Source organism: Erpetoichthys calabaricus, chromosome 4 (assembly GCF_900747795.2).
Source record: "Erpetoichthys calabaricus chromosome 4, fErpCal1.3, whole genome shotgun sequence".
Taxonomy (NCBI): Eukaryota; Metazoa; Chordata; class Cladistia; order Polypteriformes; family Polypteridae; genus Erpetoichthys; species Erpetoichthys calabaricus.
In genome coordinates, this window is record NC_041397.2 from 86,311,112 (window position 1) to 86,335,229 (window position 24,118).

General features: G+C 37.7%; 1 protein-coding gene across 2 annotated transcripts in view; it reads left to right on the forward strand.

The window, feature by feature from the left end:
• tbc1d4 (TBC1 domain family, member 4) overlaps positions 1-24,118 on the forward strand; it is a 210,143-nt gene that overhangs the window by 165,516 nt on the left and 20,509 nt on the right. For both annotated transcript variants that reach the window (XM_028799608.2, XM_028799609.2), the window contains 6 exons: positions 10,702-10,863; positions 11,226-11,384; positions 19,037-19,281; positions 19,813-19,972; positions 22,582-22,751; positions 23,051-23,227. In XM_028799608.2, the coding sequence (XP_028655441.1) occupies positions 10,702-10,863; positions 11,226-11,384; positions 19,037-19,281; positions 19,813-19,972; positions 22,582-22,751; positions 23,051-23,227 (1,073 nt within the window). The remainder of the gene's footprint in view (positions 1-10,701; positions 10,864-11,225; positions 11,385-19,036; positions 19,282-19,812; positions 19,973-22,581; positions 22,752-23,050; positions 23,228-24,118) is intronic.

Below are 24,118 nucleotides of genomic sequence, written 5' to 3' on the forward strand. Positions count from 1 at the left end.
TTAACATGAAGTATAGTATCATTTCTGCCATTCCCATTTTATAAAGATGTTTTTGCCGGAGATTTGTAACATGTTGCATGATGCACATTGGTAAACTTTTAATCATCAAAGCAAGTATTGAGGATTTGATTTTTAGCGTTTTTAATATATAACTTTTATTGTTAGTTATCAGTAACCAACACAGCTAGGGTGGCTTAACATGCAACAGTAATCAGTGGAAGGAGTCCACGTGAGGTCCACTGCAACCACTGACTTGATTTTCCCAGCATTCTTCTGTCAAATGATTAGCATCTCAGTAACAAATTAAATCAATTTCAACTTAATTCAATTTATAAGAGAGAATGACTGGCTGCATGAATATCAGGGTACTCAGAGAGATCAGGGACTGTTATGCTTGTTGTTTTTTGAAACAAAAGACTATGCAAGACTGCTGGACCTTTTTTACCACTTGGACTGGACTGAATCATTAAATAAAAGCAGAGTTGGTGGTGTATGTTTTAAGTTAAAAAATGAATAGTGCATGTATGTTAAAATCATCTAAAGAACTGTTTACGTGAACTGCAATAGTTATGGTACTGTTTTTCCCAGTGCCTCTGTAACTGCTGTATACACACAATTCTTGTTACAACAGTTCTGACGCTGTAAGCCACGCAACCAACAACCAAGGTCAGAACCCAGGACACAGCTTAATGAGACAACAGCACTAACCCATGCACAGTGGTGCCAATTAAGCTAAATTCAATACATTGTTTTATACCATGAAAATGAACAGGCTAAGTTCAAATAGAAGCGAAAAGAGAATATAAGGATCCATGATTCTCTTTGTTGTTCTTTGTGTATAGTTCGCTTCTTTGTATCTTTAGGTATTTGTTTGTTTTTCTTTTAATTTCAGCACTCTGTTGTCTTTCCTCATCCCTTTGTTTTTTTCATACAATAGTATGTGTCTTGTGTATTTGCACAATATCATGTTAATTATCTATGATATATTTCTTGTTTAAGTGAGTCACGCTACACATTTACAATCTGTGGAGCTTTGCTTTTTGATTACTTCCTTCATAGGCCAATTAGGTCATAGCCATTATGTTAGGTTTTATTCTAAGTTTTAATAATACAAGTGAGCATAATCTTCAATGAAGCTATTGAAATTTTAAAGCTCATCAGGCTTGTGCATTGTAGAGAAACTCATGCTGAGATATGGAAATTATTTTCAAAGAACACTAACAAAGGTTTCCTTTCTGTTCCTGTAATTTAAAAGTGAAAATTGTTCTGAGGTCTATTTTATTTGCATATGTAATATGTAGAGTAGAACTCTAACTTGCATGTACCTTCTTTGTTAAAACTACTCACAAGTCTCCATCATTCCTGATCATGTGCTTCCTAAATGCCACACTGTTGTCTCCCAAACTGATAATATTTGATAGCAGGCTGTTGTAGTAGATGAGCTTAGTTTGATCTTTGCTTTCTTTGGGTGGATTTTCTAGTACTCCTGTAATTCTTCCAAGGTCTGTAGGAATCTGAGAGCAAGCTGTTTAACAGGGCAGCTGCTTAGCAGTTCTTTAACATCATCTATGAGTCTGTTAACCAACATAGGGCTTTGTCCTAGGTTTCAGTCTTTTGAGGTAGTCAAAAGTTACTATCCACAAAATATAAAAACAGATTTTCTTAGTTGATCCAGTGGTACTACTAAATGTAGTAGTTCCAAGTTAATGGTGAAAGGTAGTTGGAATCCACTTACTGTATGTCCTTATCAGAGCTATTGTCTTATGAAGGAGATAGCAGAATATTATTCTTACTTTTCCAACTTGATAGTGTTGTGTTACCATATGTGGAAACTCCTAGCTGACCATCTAGACATTCTGGAATGGAGTTAATCTCTTAAAAATTCCTGTAGCCCTTCATGGGTGTTTCTTAAATGACATTGATCTGGTTCCTTCATGAGAAAAGACAAGAACAGACTGTCAGTTTTCTGAAGTCCTCAGATCCCTCCTACTCCCTTGTGTCTATGAGAGTTTCTAAGAAAACATGTCAATCCTGCAACCATATATTAATTTTTACGTCAATTAGATACTTTTTGTTCTTTAATATTAACGTTAAAATTAAGTGGTCAAGTAAAGGGAACATTAACCTAAAGAAAAACATTTACAGTGTGTGTAACCATAGCAAACCCAGGCATTCTAGGTGGAATATGATGAAAGTCTTGCTTTGTATCTGTCATTGGTTATAACATACCATACAAAAATCCTGTTCCAAAAATATCTTGATCAAAACTGCATTGACGAAAATTTTCATATACCGAAAACAGAAAAAGGCTGGGAAAGAGTTGGTAATATCCAATTACAGTCATTGCCTTGACTGTAATTGTCATGAGCTTTCTTGTCAATAAGAGTGTTACTATATTTGTATATTATATGGTGTATAAGCAAAACAGAGGATGAAGCTGTCTTAGAATGCCCCAGCAGTGATTGGCTGAGGTGGCTGGGGTGCAAGCTGTTGTCTCATTTCCCAGTTGATCATACAGTATTTTATTCGTAAGCTCGGGCTGAGAGGATGAAGAGAGGCACAAAGGTTGCGAGGGAGAGAAAAGAACTTAATTTTAAGTTTAATTTTTATTTTTATAGATAACAGAGCACCGGTTTTTATTGAAGCATATTTATTTATTTAAAGAATACTGCACTACCCTTTTGCCTTGAACACATTGATTTGTTTGGAAAATAAAAGCATTGTGCTCTTTTGCACTATCTCTTGTTGGGTTACATGCCCTATTTCCCAGTCCATCCACGATTGTAACTTTCGATATCCCAGGTTTAAGCAGGTAATGCCAGCTGCAGATAACCGAAGCTTCACAATGTATTAATAGTTGTAACCTTTATTTCTTTTGTATTGTACATATTAAATCTAATTTGTTTTTAATTAGTACTCGGATGGTATTTTTACACTTTATTCATATGTAATTTGACGTTGCTACGGTGGGCTGGCACCCTGCCTGGGGTTTGTTTCCTGCCTTGCGCCCTGTGTTGGCTGGGATTGGCTCCAGCAGACCCCTGTGACCCTGTAGTTAGGATATAGCGGGTTGGATAATGGATGGATGGAATTTGACGTTGTGCCATTGTAATAATTAGTCAGTAACTGAGAATAGGTCTTTAATACACGGCTTTAAAATAGTGAGTACTACAATACTGTTTATTGTGAATTGTTGTAAATATATTCAAGTACATATTGAATCATGAGGAAAACCCAGTACTCATCACTGTTCACCAGTAGCTTGAGAAATATAATGCCTTCAAAAGTGATGTGCTAATTAACTGACAATGATATGCCTACATGTCAATACATAGAACTGGTGTTCATTTTCTTGATTTATACTTGCTGACATAGGTGCAGGGGAGTGGGAGGAAAGGGGCTGGGGAGGTGGGGTTTATGGCAGTGCTAGAGAAAAGTTGTAAAGTTACAAATTATGATCTTTTTTTTGCAATTCATGTTTCTCTAAGAAGATTGAATCAATTTCATATCACATAAATGCTAAATAAGTTATCTTTGAGCGTCACTAAAACCAAAATAAGTCACTAGTGTCTCTATATTTAACTCGCCAGTTTGCCAGCCAGCTTACGATGCTGACTGCCCTAATATAATGACAAAAGTCTACGAAATAAAAATGTAATGATTATCCCTACCCATGGTTCAAGTTTACAGTATCTTTGCTAATTTATGCAAAGAATGCAACATAACCAACCAAGTAATGCATGGCGCCAGTTCTTAAGTGAAATAGCAGCTTCAGAGATCTTTTACAGCATGCTAGTAGCAAAGGTGTACTTAAAGCAGTGTTTCCAAAGCCGTTTTTCTGTGGCAGCACACTTTCTGTAACCCAAAAAATCCCAAGGCATACTATGATTCTACCAACCATAAAAGCATTAAATCTATACATGTGCTAAATTTAGTTAGCACTTTGGACACATTTTCCAGCTGCTTTATACAAGGCGGTATCTCACTCCACTGACCTGGGGTCAGAGGCAACCCATATACCCACTGTCCCTCGGCTCAGTGGGAGTTGTTGGCATACATGCACCTAGGCAGATGGACTCCCCCCAACATGTCTCCTGGCTGCTAAAGAGCTTTCTAAGTGCTGTGTCTGCAAAACGGCGATCACAAAGCTGCTTTTATGTCAGCTTCTCCAAGCAGTCTCATCCTCCTTAGACAGGTCTCGACCACCTAACGAATGTGTGTCTCTCTCAGGTCAGGACCCAGAGATACTACACTGTTATTTCCACAGTGCACCAGTTGAAAAAACACTTTGTGTAGAGTATAATTATTAAGTCGTTGATGGTGAGGAATGATTGAGGATGGTATTTACGGAGTTTTAACACAAGCTTTAATGTATGCCATTTAACACTAGAATCACTGAAGCATACAAAAAAAGTCGTAATGCTGTCCCACCTTAAATTCCTTTGCACCTCTTCATCACCGTCTTTGTTTTGCAAATGTGTCGATCAACACTGGTAGCAGGCAGCCTGCTATCCCCCAGCCCACAGACACAGCTGAAGTTGGACACAAAGTTCCCCCAGGTAAAGTCTGTTTATCTGAGTGTGAGGTGCCTGGAATTTTATAGGGTAAATAATATATTGTTATTTGGAAGACAAACATTTAATCTGTGTTCCGTGTGTACAGCGATCTTTGTAAAGGTAGGATGACAAGAAATGCGAGGCAAGAAATGTTGAACACATAACTAACAGAGAAACTCTTTTCATGTTATAGTACTAATGACAGAATGTTGATGCAAAGTGTGTAATGTGTGAAGACTATAGACCAAATATCAAATAATATCAAATAAACACTTTCAAAAAAGATACAGGTAATACAAAACAAGTGCACTTTTAATCGAGAATATAACCAAAGAAAAAGAAATTGGATTAGGGTACGACGCAGACATGTCCACTTGGCTGGTACAGAGGTAAAGCTAGTCAAGAGATTTTAGGTTCAATTTCGGGTCTTTCCTGCATTTATGGTTTTGAGTAGTGAGCTGTTATTGTTATTACTATCATAGACTAAAAACATACATTTGATTTGAGACTGTAATAGCCGGTGTGAATTAATGGTACTTGTAAAAGTTAGCGTTTTTTTTATTATTCAGTTTTATTCTCTCAGTCATGTTCATGCTCCCCCCGATCTTACACTGTTAGTTTTCAAATAAAGACATGGTATAACAGAGGTGAACTCAGATGATGATGAGCGTTCTACATTGGAGAAAGAGAACAGAAGCCCTCCCCACAAGAAACATCAAGTCACACATAAGAACAACGCAGCTACACCAGGCATAAAGGCGAAAGATGGCACTGTTTGGATGCGGCAAGAGGTTGGGTGTCATCCTGCCAGTGAATCTGCTGCACACATGTCCTCCAAAGAAACAGCAGGGTCTACAGAGCTCACCAAGGTATCGTGCAAGGTTCTGTTTGTGATTATGTTTTTATATGGTCTTTATATAAAAACATTTATATGTTGCTTATACAAAATCCAGATTGAATGTTATTTACATTTATTTATTTACTTATCTTCCTACAGCGTAAAGTCACAAGTAGACTACAGAGCTTCCTGTGTTTGGTCAACATAGGCATGCTGACAAAGTACATGTGCAATGCCACTCCTTATTTAGGAAAAGATTCTGGTCGTCCCATGGGAGAAAGACTTTCTGAGACTAAGGTCATAAAGCTTACGGAGCCGTTTCTGGACAAAGGCAGAACCATAACAATCGACAATTTTTTCCCAACACTTTTGATGGCTAATTGGCTGCTGCACTGCCACATAACTCTGCTTGGCACCATAAATAAAGTGCGACAGGAGCTTCCACCTACAGCTAAAGTCACTTCAGCACACAAGCAGTTCTCCACGCTATTGCTTTCTCCACGCAGTGTTTAGATCTGTCAGTGCCATGCTGACAGTGTATGTGCCCAAAAAGAAGATTCTCAGTACCATGTACCATAACGTGGAGATTGGGCAAGATTGGGGAAAAAAAAAACAAACAAACACAGTCACAGACTACTACCACATGAAGGTATGCCAATGAATATAATGTTGCATCAGTGCCACAATGTTTTCTGAAATGTACTATTCAGGTCATAAAATGATTTATTCAAAATGTCAAATACTGTATATTAATGTCTCTCTTTTTTGTCAGTGTGGCGTTGACATCATGGACCAGAAGATGTGTGCAAGCATGAATTTAGTTCAAGCAGGAACGTGCACGAAAAGTCGATGTAAAAAAAAAAAAAACACATTCTACGATATGCTCCTGTTCTAAGACCTCTGCCTCCCCCTGCAAAGACAACACATGTTCAAATGATATAGCATTCTAAAATAATGACATTTTAATGAATGGAATGTGTGTATGCCTGCAAGAGAGAGAGTGAGAGCAGCAGAGACAGATTTGATGTCATTCAAATGGTTACTGGACTGTAAAATAAACACTTTTGCAAAGGTATAATGAAACACGTGTGCTTTTATTCAAGAATAAAACTGAATAAAAAAAATTCAACTGACATCAAGATACCAAGAAGACATGATTCACCAGCATTTGTGTGTCTGCTTATACACCTTCAGTGATATCTTTCACAAGTAAAATAAATTTACACCGACTGTTACGGACTCAGACCAAATGTTTGTTTTTTATTCTATAAAAGTAATAATAATAGCAGCTGACTACTCAAAATGGTAAATGCAGGAAGGATCTGGGATCGAACCCACAACCTTTTGACTATTAGACAGCAATTCTTACCTCAGCATCAGACAAGCGGATATGTCTGTGTCGTACCCTTACCCAATTTCTTTTTCTTCAGTTATATTCTTGAATAAAAGCACACTTGTTTTGTTATACCTGTAGCTTATGTGAAAGTATTTATTTGATATTGGATCATGTCAACATTTTGCCATTAGTGCTATAACATGAAAAATCAACATTTCTTGCCTTGCATTTCCTGTCATCCTACATTTGCCCATATCGTTTTAGACACGGAACACACATGAAATTTATGTGTTCCAAATAACAATATATTATTTACCCCATACAATTCCAGACACCTCATACCCAGATAAACAGAATTGATCTCGGAGAACTTTGTGTCCAACTTCAGCTGCGTTGGTGGGGGATGGGATAGCAGGCTGCTTGCTACCAATGCTGATCGACACATTTGCAAAACAAAGACGCTGATGAAGAGGTGCAAAGGAATTTAAGGTGGCCCAGCATTATGACATAGGCTTCAGGGATTATAATGTTAAGAGATGCATATTCTTTCAATAAAATCAGTCTTCAGCAGTATATATTTAAAGTCAGCAGTCGTTTTGATCTCTTAATTTTACTTTGGTACGTCTGTGTCTCATATGCTGTGCTAATTTGATAATACATTGGCCTTATTTTCTGACTGCCTTCTTTTCAATTTGCCTTTTTGGAAGGTATTCAAATTCAGGTTGTAATGGCTCAAGTAGTATTTTGTTACATTTTTGATTCAATGTGTATTTACTTCATGATGTATGTGTTAATTTTATAATTTTATAATTTTTAATGATACATGCATTGGTGCACTTGCTTTGTACAACTGGAATAATATTAAAATGTATAAATTATTCATTTGACATACTCCACAAGTACTGTTTAAACAGCTGATGATATTTTGGCCTCAAATTTTAATAATATAAGTTGTATATCTATAATAATAAAAGGCAAAGCCCTCACTGACTGACTCACTCACTCACTGACTGACTGACTGACTCATCACTAATTCTCCAACTTCCCGTGTAGGTGGAAGGCTGAAATTTGGCAGGCTCATTCCTTACAGCTTACTTACAAAAGTTAGGCAGGTTTCATTTCGAAATTCAAAGCGTAATGGTCATAACTGGAACATATTTTTTGTCCATACACTGTAATGAAGGAGGCGGAGTCACGTATCGTGTCATCACGCCTCCTACGTAATCACGTGAACTAAAAACAAGGAAGAGATTTACAGCACGAGTCACACGCGGGAACGAAGGTAAATGACGTTAATTTTTGACTGTCTTTTAATACTGTGTAAGCATACATATTAACACATGTGCAATTAAACGTGTGCATTTACGGGGTGATTTCTCAGGCTTAAAAGCTCACCTTTTATCAAACGCGGGAACAAAGGTAACTGACGTTGTTCACTGTCTTTTAATACTGTGTAACCATACATATTAACACGTGCAATTAAACGTGTGCATTTACGGGGTGATTTCTCAGGCTTAAAAGCTCGCCTTTTACTAAAAAGGTAAATGCAAAACTATTTTCAATCAGTTTATTGAAACGCTCCCGTTAAGGATTGCAATAACATATTCGCGAGAGAAAAGAACGAAGTAGGGGGAAATGGAGGAAGAGCCGCGAACAGCAAAAAATTAATTAAACAATTGAGAACGGAGCGACTTAAGCATACAAGCATGTTCATAAGGAAAACAAAGCACGGTGTAAAACGTAAGTTTAAATTAAGTTTATAGAAACGCTCCCGCTGCGGATTGCAATAACATATTCGCAAGATAAAACTTTAATGAGAAGACACGAGGTATAAACGAACCACACGCCGTGGCGCAACGTTAGGGGCAGCAGTTTCAACCATTCTATGATCTGCTTCTCGCAACTGAAAGACGGCACATGGCGGATGTTAGCCGACTTGCTGACCGCAACGTTAGGGGCTTCAGCTATGGCGCTGACGCCACATCTCAGTGCCAACACTTTGCAGACTGTACTTAAAAGACACGCCCTCCTCACTGGACAGTTAAAAACACCAATCAAACTAACGTTGACATCAAGTATTACCCAATCAAAAGTAGGAAAGGAGGCATCTTCATAAAATGCGTGTGGGATGATTTGCATGAGACGCTGCTTTAAAAAAAAAATTATAAAAAAAATACGGGATAAATCCCGTCCAGTATTGATTCAAAACGGGACGTGCAATTTCATTCTCAAACGCGGCACCATTCCGTATTTTAAAGGATGGGTGGCAACCCTACAGTGCCAGGTAACCACCCATACAATCACATTGTGATTCAGACTAGGAATGCAATGAATGTAATTACCCCGATCTACATACAAGGCGAAAGTCTTGCAACATTCAAAGATGATGGTTTGGGATAAGTACACCATACAACATAAAAGAGCTTATGAAGCCTTGAACCGAAAAAAGCAAGATCTCAGAGATCGTAAAAAAAAAAAAAATAGGAGGTAATGTCGTTTTACTCACTGTAGATTTTAGTCAAACATTACCAGTTATTCCACGAGGGAGACCAGCAGATCAACTCAACGCGTGTTTAAAATCCATGCTTCTCCCACGCTCGGTTATATGTCGCGTGTTCTCGGGTAGGTGCACCAAAAAATTTATACATTTAAGCATGTAATGGGCAAACAAAAAATGAGGTATACCCGAAGGCACTGCAGTAGTACTTAATGTAACTTTACTTCTTAAATGTTAATGTTTTACTGTTTAATAATTTATACGCTTCTTATATGTTGTTCAAATTCTTTTATCAAAATACCAGTGACAGCGCAATGCACGATAACATGGAGTGAATACACCATACGCATCCGCCCACGGCTGCCCTGCTGTGCGCAGATAGGAGTTGATTCTACAATAAAATAAAATAAACATAAAAAGATAGTAGACGTGACGTACTATATGTGTACCACATTTGAAGTGTATAGGTGAAACGGTTTGCGAGGTACAGGTCATTTAAAATCCTGGACAGACACACAAATTGCCACGGTAGCAAATTACAGAAGAACATTTTACTGTTTAATAATTTATATATATATGAAATGTGCTTCTTATATATTACTTCATATTCTCATATGATAATGATGTTAATGTTTATATTGATTTCTGTGTTATTAAAACTGCATGTATGTGTGTATATGTATATATATATATATATATATATATATACTAGCAAAATACCCGCGCTTCGCAGCGGAGAAGTACTGTGTTAAAGAGGTTATGAAAAAAAAAGGAAACATTTTAAAAATAACGTAACATGATTGTCAATGAAAGCCCGTTTCAGTCAGTAACTCTTATGTCTGTGTTTATGTGTGTGTGTATATATATGTAGATGTGTATATGTAGATATGTATATATATGTATATGTATATAAATGTTTATGTGTGTGTGTATATTATATATATAATATATATATATATATATATATATATATATATATATAAAAGACAGCAACAGTTATAACAATGACAACACAATTACATTGACAATCATGTTACGTTATTTTTAAAATGTTTCCTTTTTTTTTCATAACCTCTTTAACACACTACTTCTCCGCTGCGAAGCGCGGGTATTTTGCTAGTATAATATATATACCCCATAGTTCTTTCCTTTTATGACTTTAGTATTGGGATTTATTTTGGTTATATCTAAATAACATTCACCATCCAACCTGATAATGACCAGTTGAGGGTTGCAAAGAGCCAGAGTCTATAACACCAGCTGTAGATACTTGACCATTGCACAGTACATTTATTTGAACAAAGATAATTTAGATTTACAGAACAACCTAACAGCAGTGAATTTTAGCCCAGTCTCCTGGAATTATAAGGCTGTACCACTAATCACTGTGCAACTCTGTATTTATTACAGCTTTTCAAAATTTGAAGTACTTTTTTATATGCAATTTTAATATAAAATGTTTTTTGCTTTGCAGCGAGTAGGGATGAACTACAGAGCAGGAAAATTAAGCTTGATTATGAGGAAGTTGGTCAGTGTCCAACGGAAGTGCTTGCAATATGGGAGAAAAAGCTGAGCATACCTAGTCGTTCAAAGGTTCGGTTTGATATGGAGGAAATCTACTCTGTTCTTAGTCAAGGTACTGTACATCTAGGACTTTTGTTGCTCATGGTCAGGTCTAACTTTTCCTTTGTTACTTTTAAAAGAATGAAGAAATAAAAGTATCTGTAAACTGAAATACTCTTTTAAAATTATGTATTACACTTCTGTAAATATAAAATTTATCAGTATTATTTTTTTTTAAATAATAGTTTGTATACTTTAGTTGTGCATTTTATATAAAAATGTTTAATGTCATTCTGGTATTTAATAAATCAAAAGCTGACTGGCAAACCAGAAGCAGTACTTGCAAAAAAATATATTGTATCTTTTTTATATAATGGACCTCTTCAGAAAAGTCTAATGTGAAAGTAAAAATGTTGTGCTTTTATTTTGTATTAGGTGTTCCAAAGAATCGTCGTGGAGAGATCTGGCAGTTTTTAGCTGCCCAGTACCGTTTAAGGCACAGGCTTCCATGTAAACAGCAACCTCCAGATATATCCTACAAGGACCTTTTAAAACAGCTTACTACACAACAGCATGCCATTCTTGTTGATCTTGGTAAGCTGTCCGCCACTTTTATTGCGAATATATATAAATCTCTTCATGCATTTTCTATATTGCTTATCCAGTTCATGTAAGCAGTTAGTTTATTGCAGGTTAACCGGAAACATACTGTATACCTACACTCACTCAGACATTGCCATTTTAGAGTTGTCAGTTAACATAACATCCATGTCTTTGGAATGCAGGAATGAAACTGCAGAACCTGGGCAAAGCCCATTAAATATACAGTGATCCCCTGCCTATCGCAGAACTTACGTTCCTGACCCATCAGTGATAGGTGAAAATCCGCGATATAGAAAGACCATATAGATAAACATTTTTTTAATAGTTTAAGCCTTAAAATACCCATCCCACATGCCTTAAACACATGTAAACTTATTAAAACACACTTTGTAAACACATATGATATGTGGATGTCGGGCTAAGGATATGAGTAACATCTCTATTATAAAACATTTTAACGTCATGCAAGACAAGGCAGTGAGGCAGAAGAACAGCTGCTGTACAGGCTTTTAAATGATTGACGCGCAGAGCGACAAGCAGAATAGGCACTTGGCAGAAGCAGCACAAAGCCAGTAGCTGATCCGTCCACTTCTACTTAGCGTGCGTTCAGCTCCCAAACCCCCCCCTTCACAACGAGGCAAACGGGGGAGATGCGAAGTGGCAAAAGGACGGCTGCAGTACAGGCTTTTAAGTGATTGACGCAAAGTGCGACAAGCACAACACACAGCCGGCCAGCAGCAGCAGCAAGTTATCAGCTGAACCGATCACATCTCTTTAGTGTGCATTCAGATGCCCCCTTCACAACGCGAGCAGCGTTATAAGTGCCACGAGAAAGAGATTTAACCATGCCCGAGGCAGGAAATAAAGGACAAATATTGTTTTTACAAAACTTTTAAAGTAAAAATGAAAATGATGCATATGTAACAATTCCCATGAAAATAACAATCTCTTTAAATTGTTTATCCGGTAAACCAAACCTGGGGGTGGGCAAGCGAAGCAAGCAGGGGGTGGAGCTCCGTAGTAATAATAATAATATTAATAAATCCACGATGTAGCTGGGGCGCGATAGCTGAACCGTGATATAGCTTGGGATTAATGTATATTTGTAGCAGCATGCTTTATTATTTTCCTTTAATTGATTTGAAGACACATACTAAATTTGACATGCCAAAAATGCCTTATCTGTGGGATAGTTTTAATTTAAATTATGTAGAAATTGTAAAAATGTACTTTAATTCAGCAGAATTTAATAATTTGCAACTGTTTAAGTACTTGGCAAAGTATTCAGTTTAATAGAGTCAAACCTTGCAAACCTCAGCTGAATGCAAATTCAGATGTACAGCTGTCATGTGGGAGTTTATAAAAGAAACAAAATTAGGTTTGTGCAAACATGTTCAGGCATAAAAGTGCTAAATTACAACATGGAATGTGGTAGAGCTAATTTATCACCAAGGCTGAGAACAGGTAAGAATTCTTGTGGCGTAGTACTGATAGTCCAAAATATGTAATAACTAGGGGGCTCCGCCCCCTGCTCGCTTCGCTCGCCAATCCCTGGTGTTGGGAATGACAAAGAGCGTGATGTATGAATGAGATATAGAATAGTGTGAAGGTGTAGATGATGCAAATAGAAAGCAAACAATAAAGTGTGTGGCAGTGTAAAGGTTTATTGGAAAATTTCTTTGTACACGCCGTTTAAGTGTAAAAGGTAATTCCAGGTCAGAACTTGTAATGTCAATGAAGATGGTTATTGTTGTGATCAGAGTCAAGTTTGTCAGAGCTTAGAAAGAGTTGTGTCTCTCCAGGAAGTAATGGAATGACTTGGGTATTTATGTTTTCCACATTAATATTTTTTGGACATAATATAGTGCGTTTTGTTAAAAGGGGCATTTGGTCTAATGAGATTGCTGTTCCAAATCTGTCTGTAACTAAGTCGTCGCAGATAAAGGCTTGAGGAATTGTAATAATATGTGGGTGAAGTCCATCTGTATTGGTGAGTGTACCATCTCCCAGTTGTAATAAGCAATTGTTATGATCTGGTTCTGGACATCGTATCTTTTTTACTAACTGTATCTTTTGAAAGCAATGCCAATTGTCTGCGTATTTTAAGGTGCACTGAACAATAGCTGAGTGCATGGCATGTGGAAGAATAGCTAAGCACTGTCTAAAATCTCCTCCTAATAAAAGTACCTTTCCTCCAAAGCGAATATTATTATTCATAAACGTTTGTAGAAGTTTATGAATGGTGTTGAGTAAGAGACTGGATGCCATTGTACATTCATCAATAATTAACATTTTTGCAAGACGGATGTCACGTGCAGTGCCACCGTTAATGTTCATAGTGGATACCGATTTGTAGGATCTAATGCAGTTGATAAAGATTTCACTTCCAGGTACATCGTTAGTTAGAAGCTTCTGTAGATATTCAGGATATGAATGTAAAGGAGGCAGTCTAATTTGACCCTTTTGACAACAACGTGTAAATGTATTACTTGTATTGCCAGTTGTTTCTTCAGGGAAGTGAACTGAATGACAATGATTGCAAATGACATTCATTAATCCAAATGAATTTTCCTGGTGTATGTTTTGCTTGGGCCGTTTGAGAGGCACGTTGGTGCATGTGTAGTATTTGGGACGTGTTGTTTTGGAGCTGTATTCGATTTGCCTGTGCTGTGTGAGAAGCCCGTTGTAGCCTTCCTTGCCGTTAACGTATGTCTGAGACGGGAGGTGTTTCGTTTTGAATCCGTGCCTGTTGCGATGCAGCACTTTGATTGATAGATTGCGTCATGTGGATCTAGGATGTAGATTTGTGCATATTTGCGTTGTTGATTTGTTTCAGGGTGCACTGTTCCAATGCGATGCAGTATTTGTGCACATATGCGAAAGCAGTATGGGCCATTGCCTATTGGTGGCCTGATATTTACTCCGTTAGATGCAAAAGCAAATGAATTATTGTAGGATCTAATGCAGTTCATAAAGTTTTTACTTTTAGGTACATCGTTAGTTAGAAGTTTTAGTTGAGCTTTGCGTTTTTGGAGCCGAGACATTTTTTCTTCTAGAATTATGGATAAGTAATAAGGAGTATTGCACTCACTGTTAATATGGAGCCTTTTCTGCGGTTGAACGGTTAATAGTGCCTTATTGTAATGAGATCCACCTATGCTGCATAGTGTGAATTGTGTTTGGTCCCGTTATCCGAGCGGTATCGTTTTGCACCTGTGATCGTGAATTCATGACTTGTTTGTTCTTGAGCGTGAGAAATATGGATAAGTAATAAGGAGGATCGCACTCACTGTTAATATGGAGCTTTTTCTGCGGTTGAACGGTTAATAGTGCCTCATTGTAATGAGATCTACCTATGCTGCATATTGTGAACGTGTTGAGATGACGTATGTTTAATACGGACGGTTCATTTAGAAATGGGGCTTTGTGTGTCATTTGTTATTTATGTTACTGTGGTCGTGGGTCTGAATCGTCGTTTTTGTATACGTTTCGTTTGCTATGTCGTTGCATGTGTAGTATTTGGGACGTGTTGTTTTGGAGCTGTATTCAATTTGCCTGTGCTGTGTGAGAAGCCCGTTGTAGCCTTCCTTGCCGTTAACGTATGTCTGAGACGGGAGGTGTTTCGTTTTGAATCCGTGCCTGTTGCGATGCAGCACTTTGATTGATAGATTGCGTCATGTGGATCTAGGATGTAGATTTGTGCATATTTGCGTTGTTGATTTGTTTCAGGGTGCACTGTTCCAATGCGATGCAGTATTTGTGCACATATGCGAAAGCAGTATGGGCCATTGCCTTTTGTTGGCCTGATATTTACTCCGTTAGATGCAAAAGCAAATGAACTATTCTAGGATCTAATGCAGTTCATAAAGTTTTTACTTTTAGGTACATCGTTAGTTAGAAGCTTTAGTTGAGCTTTGCGTTTTTGGAGCCGAGACATTTTTTCTTCTAGAATTATGGATAAGAAATAAGGAGTATTGCACTCACTGTTAATATGGAACCTTTTCTGCGGTTGAACGGTTAATAGTGCCTTATTTTAATGAGATCCACCTATGCTGCATAGTGTGAATTGTGTTTGGTCCCGTTATCCGAGCGGTATCGTTTTGTACCTGTGATCGTGAATTCATGACTTGTTTGTTCTTGAGCGTGAGAAATATGGATAAGTAATAAGGAGGATCGCACTCACTGTTAATATGGAGCTTTTTCTGCGTTTTGAACGGTTAATAGTGCCTCATTGTAATGAGATCTACCTATGCTGCATATTGTGAACGTGTTGAGATGTCGTATGTTTAATACGGACGGTTCATTTAGAAATGGGGCTTTGTGTGTCATTTGTTATTTATGTTACTGTGGTCGTGGGTCTGAATCGTCGTTTTTGTGTACGTTTCATTTGCTATGTCCGTAGTCTGTCCCGTTTCGTGTCCAATGGGCTTTGTGTGGTGCTCGCGGCTTCTTTTTTTTTGTGTGCTTGTGGCTTGTTGAATCCTCCTCTTTGTGTGCGTCCCGTTTCGTGTGCAATGGGATTAAATCCTCCTCTTTGTGTGTGTCCCGTCCGTTGCTTGTGTGTGTGTGTGGGGTTGGGGGGTGTTTGCGGGCTCTTTTTTTTTGTGTGCCAGGGGCTTGTTGAATCGTCCTCTTTGTGTGTGTCCCATCCGTTGCTTGTGTGTGTGTGGGGGGGGTGTGTTTTGCTCGTGCGGCGCTGTGTGCGTCGCCTGCGTTTGACTCCTTTTTTCTGTGCTCACTCCTTTTTTCTGTGGTCTTGTCCGCCTCTCGCGGCGCCTCATTTCTTGGTGCGTGCTCACTCCTTTTTTCTGTGGTCTTGTCCGCCTCTCACGGCACCTCATTTCTTGGTGCGCCTGCGCAGTACGTCTTTTTGCAGCTACGGCCCATGGCCAGATGTCCCTGCGTCCATCCGGTTTAGCATTCTCGGTTAGTAATATGGATATTTCCTGGAAGTAATATTCAGTCTGGGAAAGCATTATGGTGATGACGATTTGGGATGATGCTTGGCCACATACCTGCAGAAAAGACAGGCTTTATCAGTCTTCACACAATTATGGTGTCTCTAGGCACCCAGAACAGTTTAGCCAGTAAAAATATAAAGGGGCACCGAAACTCTAAAATACTCCAGTCACTACATTAACTGCATCTTGACTGCAAAAACTGACAAAATTGTGTATAAAATTCACCATATAAATCTCTGCAAAAAATTTAATTATAACTTCTTAAAGGATTTGAAAATTTTATATAAATTTGTTTACTTTTCAAATTAAAGGTTCCTTAAAATTTAACACATAAAATTACATACCAAGTTGGTAAAACACAGAAGTCTTTATTTCAATTTTCAATTGAATTGAATTATTTATCTGTATATTTAGACATCTGATGCCCAAATTCAAGGATTTTTACCATCTTTCTTCAGCGCCTAAAACAGTACAGAATTACATAGGCAGGTACCTATCCTAGAAGAACTGGGTACAAGGCACCTGGTGCCAGGGATTTTGGTACCAATCCAACATGCATACACCAGTCCACACTTGCTCATACAGGGCCAGTATAAAATGTTTATTTTTGGAGTGTGAGACTAATGAAAAATGTTATGGAAATACCTGGAGAACACATAAATCTGTGAAACAGTAGTGCAGTCAACTGTGTGTGATGAATATGGGGATAAGTAAATATCTGTCTGTCTGTCTGTCTGTCTGTCTGTCTGTCTGTCTATCTATCTATCTATCTATCTATCTATCTATCTATCTATCTATCTATCTATCTATCTATCTATCTATCTATCTATCTATCTAGTGGCTTTTTGCCTGCAATATAACCACAAGTTCAGCCAGTTCCATTTTTATACTTTGATTTCCTCTACCTTCAAAGAGTCTATATCTCTCGGCACACTTGCAATCTTTTTCAAGTAGTCACATAATTCCAAAATTAATCCTAACACCAAGAAGTCTTCATATTTACTTTAAAAAATGTTTTTAGTTTAGAGGTATTCATCTGTGTAACTGCACCATAAAATAAGTGTGGTAGTGCATACCCAGATAGCTTTCTGAGGGTTAGTGCTGAAAATGATTCAAAGTATTGTATCACAATTTATAAAAATGCTGGTAAAATGAAAGTGACTAAGTAACACCCCATTGATTGAAATTCAAGAAGCATGAGCAGTTTGTAAGTGACTAAAGGTAAGTTCAGTGGAAGTAGTTGTTTGTAATTTCTAATTATTGAGTTTTAGAGTTCTGTTGGTTATGTTTTCAGCATCATGCAATAGGAATCACAAGTTATCCCGGAATTCGCCTTGCAAACTACAAGGTGTACAGCTAGAGGATGGATTTGCATCAGAACAATAAATACATAATACCTTGTTTAACAGAGTATTTTTCTACAAATACTACCCCAGTATTTTTTATCTGTTTCTTTATTGTACATTTGTTTTACTTTTTCCAGAGCATTTGGAGTACTGGCAAAGTACACTAATCTTCTGACCTTGTCACTTATGGTTCAAAACCCTTGTCACCTGGCATTCCTTCCACATGCATGCATATTTAGCATTTCTAAATGAAATAAGTGGCTATAAAATGGGTTAAATTCTGATCAGCTTTAAGCTGACTTTTTCTTGGTTGTGTTTCCTGTATTTAATACATGGCTTACTTTTATTTGTTTGGCCTTTTGATGTGCTGTTACTTTAAATTAGTGTTATGGATTTGCTGTGTGATTTTTGAAGTAGTGATGTGTTCTATTGCAATAATTAAAATTGTAACAGATAGGGGGCGCTATCGCTCCCTTGAACCCTCCGATCAGATGCCAAACACCAGGTAAAAGTCCAAATATTGAATTTATTGGAACAGTAACGTGCGCAAAGCACACTCCTCTCCAAATACTCATATAAATCAATACTACAATACAATAAACAATCCTCCACTCTCCCAGACACATTGCCACCCTTCCACCCAGCTCAGCTCGTCTGTCTGGGATTTCCCACAGTCCTTTATAGTCCTCGACCCGAAGGTGCTTCTGAGCCCTCAGTCCATGTGATTATCCAGCACTTCCGGGTCAGGTAAAAACTTCTCTTTTCTTCAGCCTGGAAGTATATCATTTCTTCCGTTCCCGTGACTTGGAAATACTTCCAGGCTATGCGGAAAATATAAATCCCTGGGCCTCCCTGCAGTGACTCCTGGTGGCCCCCATGGTATCCAGCAGGGCTGTGCATTAAAACTCCAATGTCCATGAGGCCCTGCTGGAATTCGGGGCACCTCCATGTTGCAGGGAGAGCTCCATCTGGCGGCCTGGGAGTATATGGCCGGGATGAACGGCCGGCCATATCCCATAAAATACAACTAAAAACAACTAACATAATTTAAATGATTACAAATTATTTGTAAAACTCTTTTGCTACGACATGGACAGTATCAAGCAAACATTGATGATTGCTTGACTAACTTACTCCGAGGTCATTATTGTTTCAGAAACATTGTACCTTTATCAGAATTATGATTGCTTTGTTTTACATGTTCAGTTTTATAAACTAAGCTCTGTCTCCACTAGTAAAATCCAGAGAGCTTGTGTTTTGCTACATTCTGAATTGTTTCTGTATTTTAAACACCTTGTACATGCTCCAATTCTGTTTTACTTCCATCATTCTTTAGGACGGACATTCCCCACCCACCAGTATTTCTCTACCCAACTTGGAGCTGGGCAGCTCTCTCTTTTTAACCTCTTGAAGGCCTACTCTCTGTTGGACAAAGAGGTGGGCTATTGCCAAGGGATTAGCTTTGTGGCTGGAGTTCTCCTTCTACATATGAGTGAACATCAAGCTTTTGAAATGCTTAAATTCCTTATGTATGACCTGGGCTTCCGTAAACAGTATAAGCCTGATATGATATCACTACAGGTAAGAGACAAAAGGTTTGCCGTTTACAGCTAAAGTTATCATATGTTTGGATACATATAACCTGTTCTTGGTTTCCTTTTCTGATTACAATGAAGACAATAAATATGACTTGTCTTGTGTGTGTGTTTTTAATTTTGTTTTGTTGATGATCATTTTTCTGCCCTTTTGTAGCTCTTTTCAAGGAATTTGATCTTATTTGGTCTTGCCATTATGGAAAATTATTCTTGTCACACAAATTGTTACATAGATAAAACTGTATATTAATATAACCATAATTATGTGCAATTATATTAGATTTACCTGATTCTTTTTTAATTATAATGAATGTTGCTTTTTGGTAATTTATTACTGAGCATACATTATATTTTGCCATGTTTTCATACCTTGTGCTTAATATAAATGTTAACAGTAAATTGCATTTTCATGGGTCTCATTATATAAAAACAAGAAACAATCAAATGTATAATCATGGCTTTTTGAAATTTTAAAATGTGTATTTGTCAAACATCTCTCTGAATTTTCTACTAACAGATTCAGATGTATCAGCTATCTAGGCTCCTCCATGACTACCACAGAGATCTCTATGATCATCTGGAAGGGAATGATATTACTCCTAGTCTCTATGCTGCTCCCTGGTTTCTAACACTCTTTGCTTCACAATTTCCACTCAACTTTGTAGCAAGGGCTTTTGGTAAGTGTTTATCATAATGATAAAAATATATTTAAATTTTATTTAATCAAATCATGGAAAATTGGTGCAGTATCCCTTATTTGTTTATCTTGTAAATGGTATAAAGCCAGGGGATGATCCATTCATCATTTGTTCATACCTTCCATTAATGCAAACCTTTGAATGCAGGGTTTTTTTAAGTTTAATTATGCCGTATATAGTCATATATCATTTTTTCTGTTTACTGAACCTACATATCTCTATATATATAAAATCCAACATCTGTCTGTATGTCTGTCCGTTTTTCACGAGAGAACTACGTGGTGGATTTAGATTGAGTTTTTTTCTATAATTTGCTTGAACATTCTGGTTGATTTTGCAACTTCTTATCGCTTGCGGTACCGATTTATTTGTGTGAAACCGAGAGAGACACAGCAGGCCGAGGGGAGGACTCTCCTTACTCACGAGCCAGCCCTTTGGGCATATCTTACATCCACTTAGCTAGCGAATGAGAGAACTACTTAACGGATTTAAATCAGGTTTTTTCTAGAATTTGCTTGAACATTTCGGTTGATTTTGCGACTTCTCTCATCATGCTAAGAATCATAGTTCACTTGTAGGAGCGATATATTCGTAATAATCCGAGAGGCTGCAAACCGAGGGGAGGGGGGGGGTGCAGGGTGGTGTTTAGTGTGACGTCAACAGTGGGGAGTCAGTCTAACTCTGTGTTTTGGAGCGTAACTTTCTTCCACTTAGCTAGCGATACCCTTTTGTTTATTCATTTTTAAAGTTTGTCTAGTTTCACTACTACGCAGGCAGAGCCATGGGGAATGGTTAGTATACTATAGATTTTACTGTTGTTGGGAGCTTTAGCATTGATTTGAATGCAGCACCTAACATTGACTGAGGCACCAGTTTACTGTAAGGTATATTTTCAAACACACACACTCATACTCTTCAACCAAAACTGCCTGCTAAACAAGCAAGCAGTTTTTTGAGAGAGTTGTGAGAAGAAAACAGTATCTGCAGACAAATTTGTGCAGACAAAATGAGAATACAGAAATGTTACACAGGTAGTGTCCAAGCCAGAATAAATCTATATGCTACTGTTAAGGAATATCCAACGTTTCATCCCTGGTTCAGGTGTGCTTTTTTTTTTATTTATTTAGTCTTTTCACTGTATTTTTGTTATTGAATGTTTTTTGTTGGGGCGGCACGGTGGCGCAGTGGATAGCACTGCTGCCTTGCAGTAAGGAGGCCTGGGTTTGCTTCCCGGGTCCTCCCTGCATGGAGTTTGCATGTTCTCCCCGTGTCTGCGTGGGTTTCCTCCAGTTGCTCCGGTTTCCTCTTACAGTCCAAAGACATGCAGGTTAGGTGCATTGGCGATCGTAAATTGTCCCTAGTGTGTGCTTGGTGTGTGGCTGTGTGGGCGTGCCCTGCGGTGGGCTGGCGCCCTGCCCAGGATTGGTTCCTGCCTTGCTCCCTTTGTTGGCTGGGACTGATTCCAGCAGACCCCTGTGACCCTGTGTTTGGATTCAGCGGGTTGGAAAATGAATGGATGGATGGATGTTTTTTGTTTCCCTTTTTGTGTTATACTTCTTAATGAATATTATGTTTTATTGTCTTTCTTATTTTATTGTATTAGTTATGTTCCCATTTCTTTTTTATGTGTTCTTTGTGTTTTGTGTATTGAAACTCTGGAGTTTGGGCTTCCTGATGTTGCTGCTGGGGGACTGCTGTTAAGTCTTTATATTATTCTGAGTGGAGTCAGTCCCTTGCTACGGCATTACTGGATACTACTGTTGTTTATCTCCTGTCTTGGATTTTCTTTTCTGAATGTTTTTTTCTGATTACTTTGGCCTTGTTATAGAAGTAACATTTTTTAAGTCACGAACCAGGTGTTTTTGCTTTGAAACTTACCAGTTTGTATTCTTTTGACTTTTGTTTTTGATCTTATTTTTCTTGAATTTTTGTAAAATTAAATTTTTAAATATAATGGACCACTATTTTCACAGTTCCCCTCTGTCTTTTGAGTTTTATGATTTTTGTAGCCTTTTCAACTTTTATGGTTGCTGAAGGCCACATGCCTTTGGGATAAGGAGGATTTTGATTTCTAGTCTTTATTGGAGCACTGAGTCCTAGTTTTTGTCATGGAACCTAGCAAATCATAACACCCATATATAAGCAATACATTGGAATTCTTATTTGTATTCTGAAAGCCCAGCCGTGAACACACCAGATTGTCCCTGTTCCCTGAATGCAGTAGTTTCCATGTCAGTGAGAAGATTTAATTGGCTAGTAGATATAAATGATATAAGTTTTCCAAATGATGAACCTTCACTAGTTGTATGATTCATTTGGTAATGTACAGTAAGTGTCGATAAGTGGGAAAAATGCAAGCATTGTTTCATGTTTTGATATATACAAATAAATTAAAACTTAATTACATTTTTTTGAAATACAGTGTTCTGTTATCAATATTTGAATTCCTGGTGCCACTGTACATATTTAGTCAATTTGTCTGACATCAGAATCTTTTTCATCTTTTGAACACTCAGTGTAATACTTAACTACATGTGTGAAATGCGAAGTCACAGTTACATAGCATGATTTCTTTTTGTGTTTGGTAGATATTATATTTTTGCAAGGTACAGAAGTCATCCTTAAAATTGCACTCAGTCTGCTGAGCAGTCACGAATCTCGTATTATGGAGTGTGATGGTTTTGAGTCCATTGTGGATTTCATGAAGAACACTATCCCAAATCTGACAGTTACCCACATGGAAAAGATTGTTGCTCAGGTATGAAGAGATTATACTGTTATAGGCAATACTCAATATTGTCTTAGCAGTTTGTTTTTGTCACACTTTACTGATTTCAAATGGAAAAAAAAGTTAATCATCATACAACTGAACATAATGTAGAAAATATATTTTTAAAAATTGTCATAATATAAAATAAAACACTAAAATAAGCCTTTAGTAATTGTAAAATGTTGAAATGAATGCTCTCAGATCTACTGTATTAGTAAATAGTACAAACAGCCAAATAAACCAATGCTAAAAGTAATTCATGTTCTGTCTTGGATTTATTTCAACAGGTGTTTGAAATGGATATTTCTAAACAGCTTCATGCATATGAAGTTGAATATCATGTTTTGCATGAAGAAATGCTGGATTCCTCTTTACCATATGACAGCATTGACCGTTTAGACAAACTTGAAAGAACAAATAACCAGCTTAAGAGGCAGAACATGGACCTTCTGGAAAATTTACAGGTGGGAATCATTAAAGCATTTATCTTTGGGGATAAACTTTAGACTTTATACATATTAGTTTAGGAGCAGCACAGTGGTGCAGTGGTAGTGTGGCTGCCTCGCAGTAAGGAGACATGGGTTCGCTTCCGGGGTCCTCCTTGCGTGGAGTTTGCATGTTCTCCCCGTGTCTGCGTGGGTTTCCTCCGGATGCTCCGGTTTCCTCCCACAGTCCAAAGACATGCAGGTTAGGTGCATTGGCGATCCTTAATTGTCTCTAGTGTGTGCTTGGTGTGGGTGTGTGTGCCCTGCGATGGGCTGGTGCCCTGCCCGGACTTTGTTCCTGCCTTGCGCCCTTTGCTGGCTGGGATTGGCTCCAGCAGACCCCTATGACCCTGTGTTAGGATATAGCAGGTTGGAAAATGACTGACTGACATATTAGTTTAATCTGGTCAAGTGTAATTAATTAAGAGATTTTTAGATGACTTGTATTTCCATTATGAATACAATTTATGATTTTAATACCAAGGTGACCCATAATTTATCACCTTAATAAATGAGAGAGAGCTCAGCGAGCAGAGAGGCTGTCAAGGTATATCTGCTAGTTACATCTGTAAAATGTTATTCAAAATTATGGAAAGTATCTTATTGTGTGTCTTCAATTTCATTCTCTGTTCATGTTCCACTTTCATCTAGAGGATTGGTCAGCAATTATGTGTTGTATGCCATAGGGCAGGGCTACTCAATTACATCCTAGAGGGCCAAAGTTGCTGCAGGTTCTCTCTTTAATCAGTGTCTTAATTAGAACCTGTTTATGTAATACTAAGGTAATATGTTTTTTTTTGCCTGTTTTCTTAACCAGCCATCAGTTAATAATGAGGTAAGAATGACCAAGAAATAACCATCTCTCCAGCT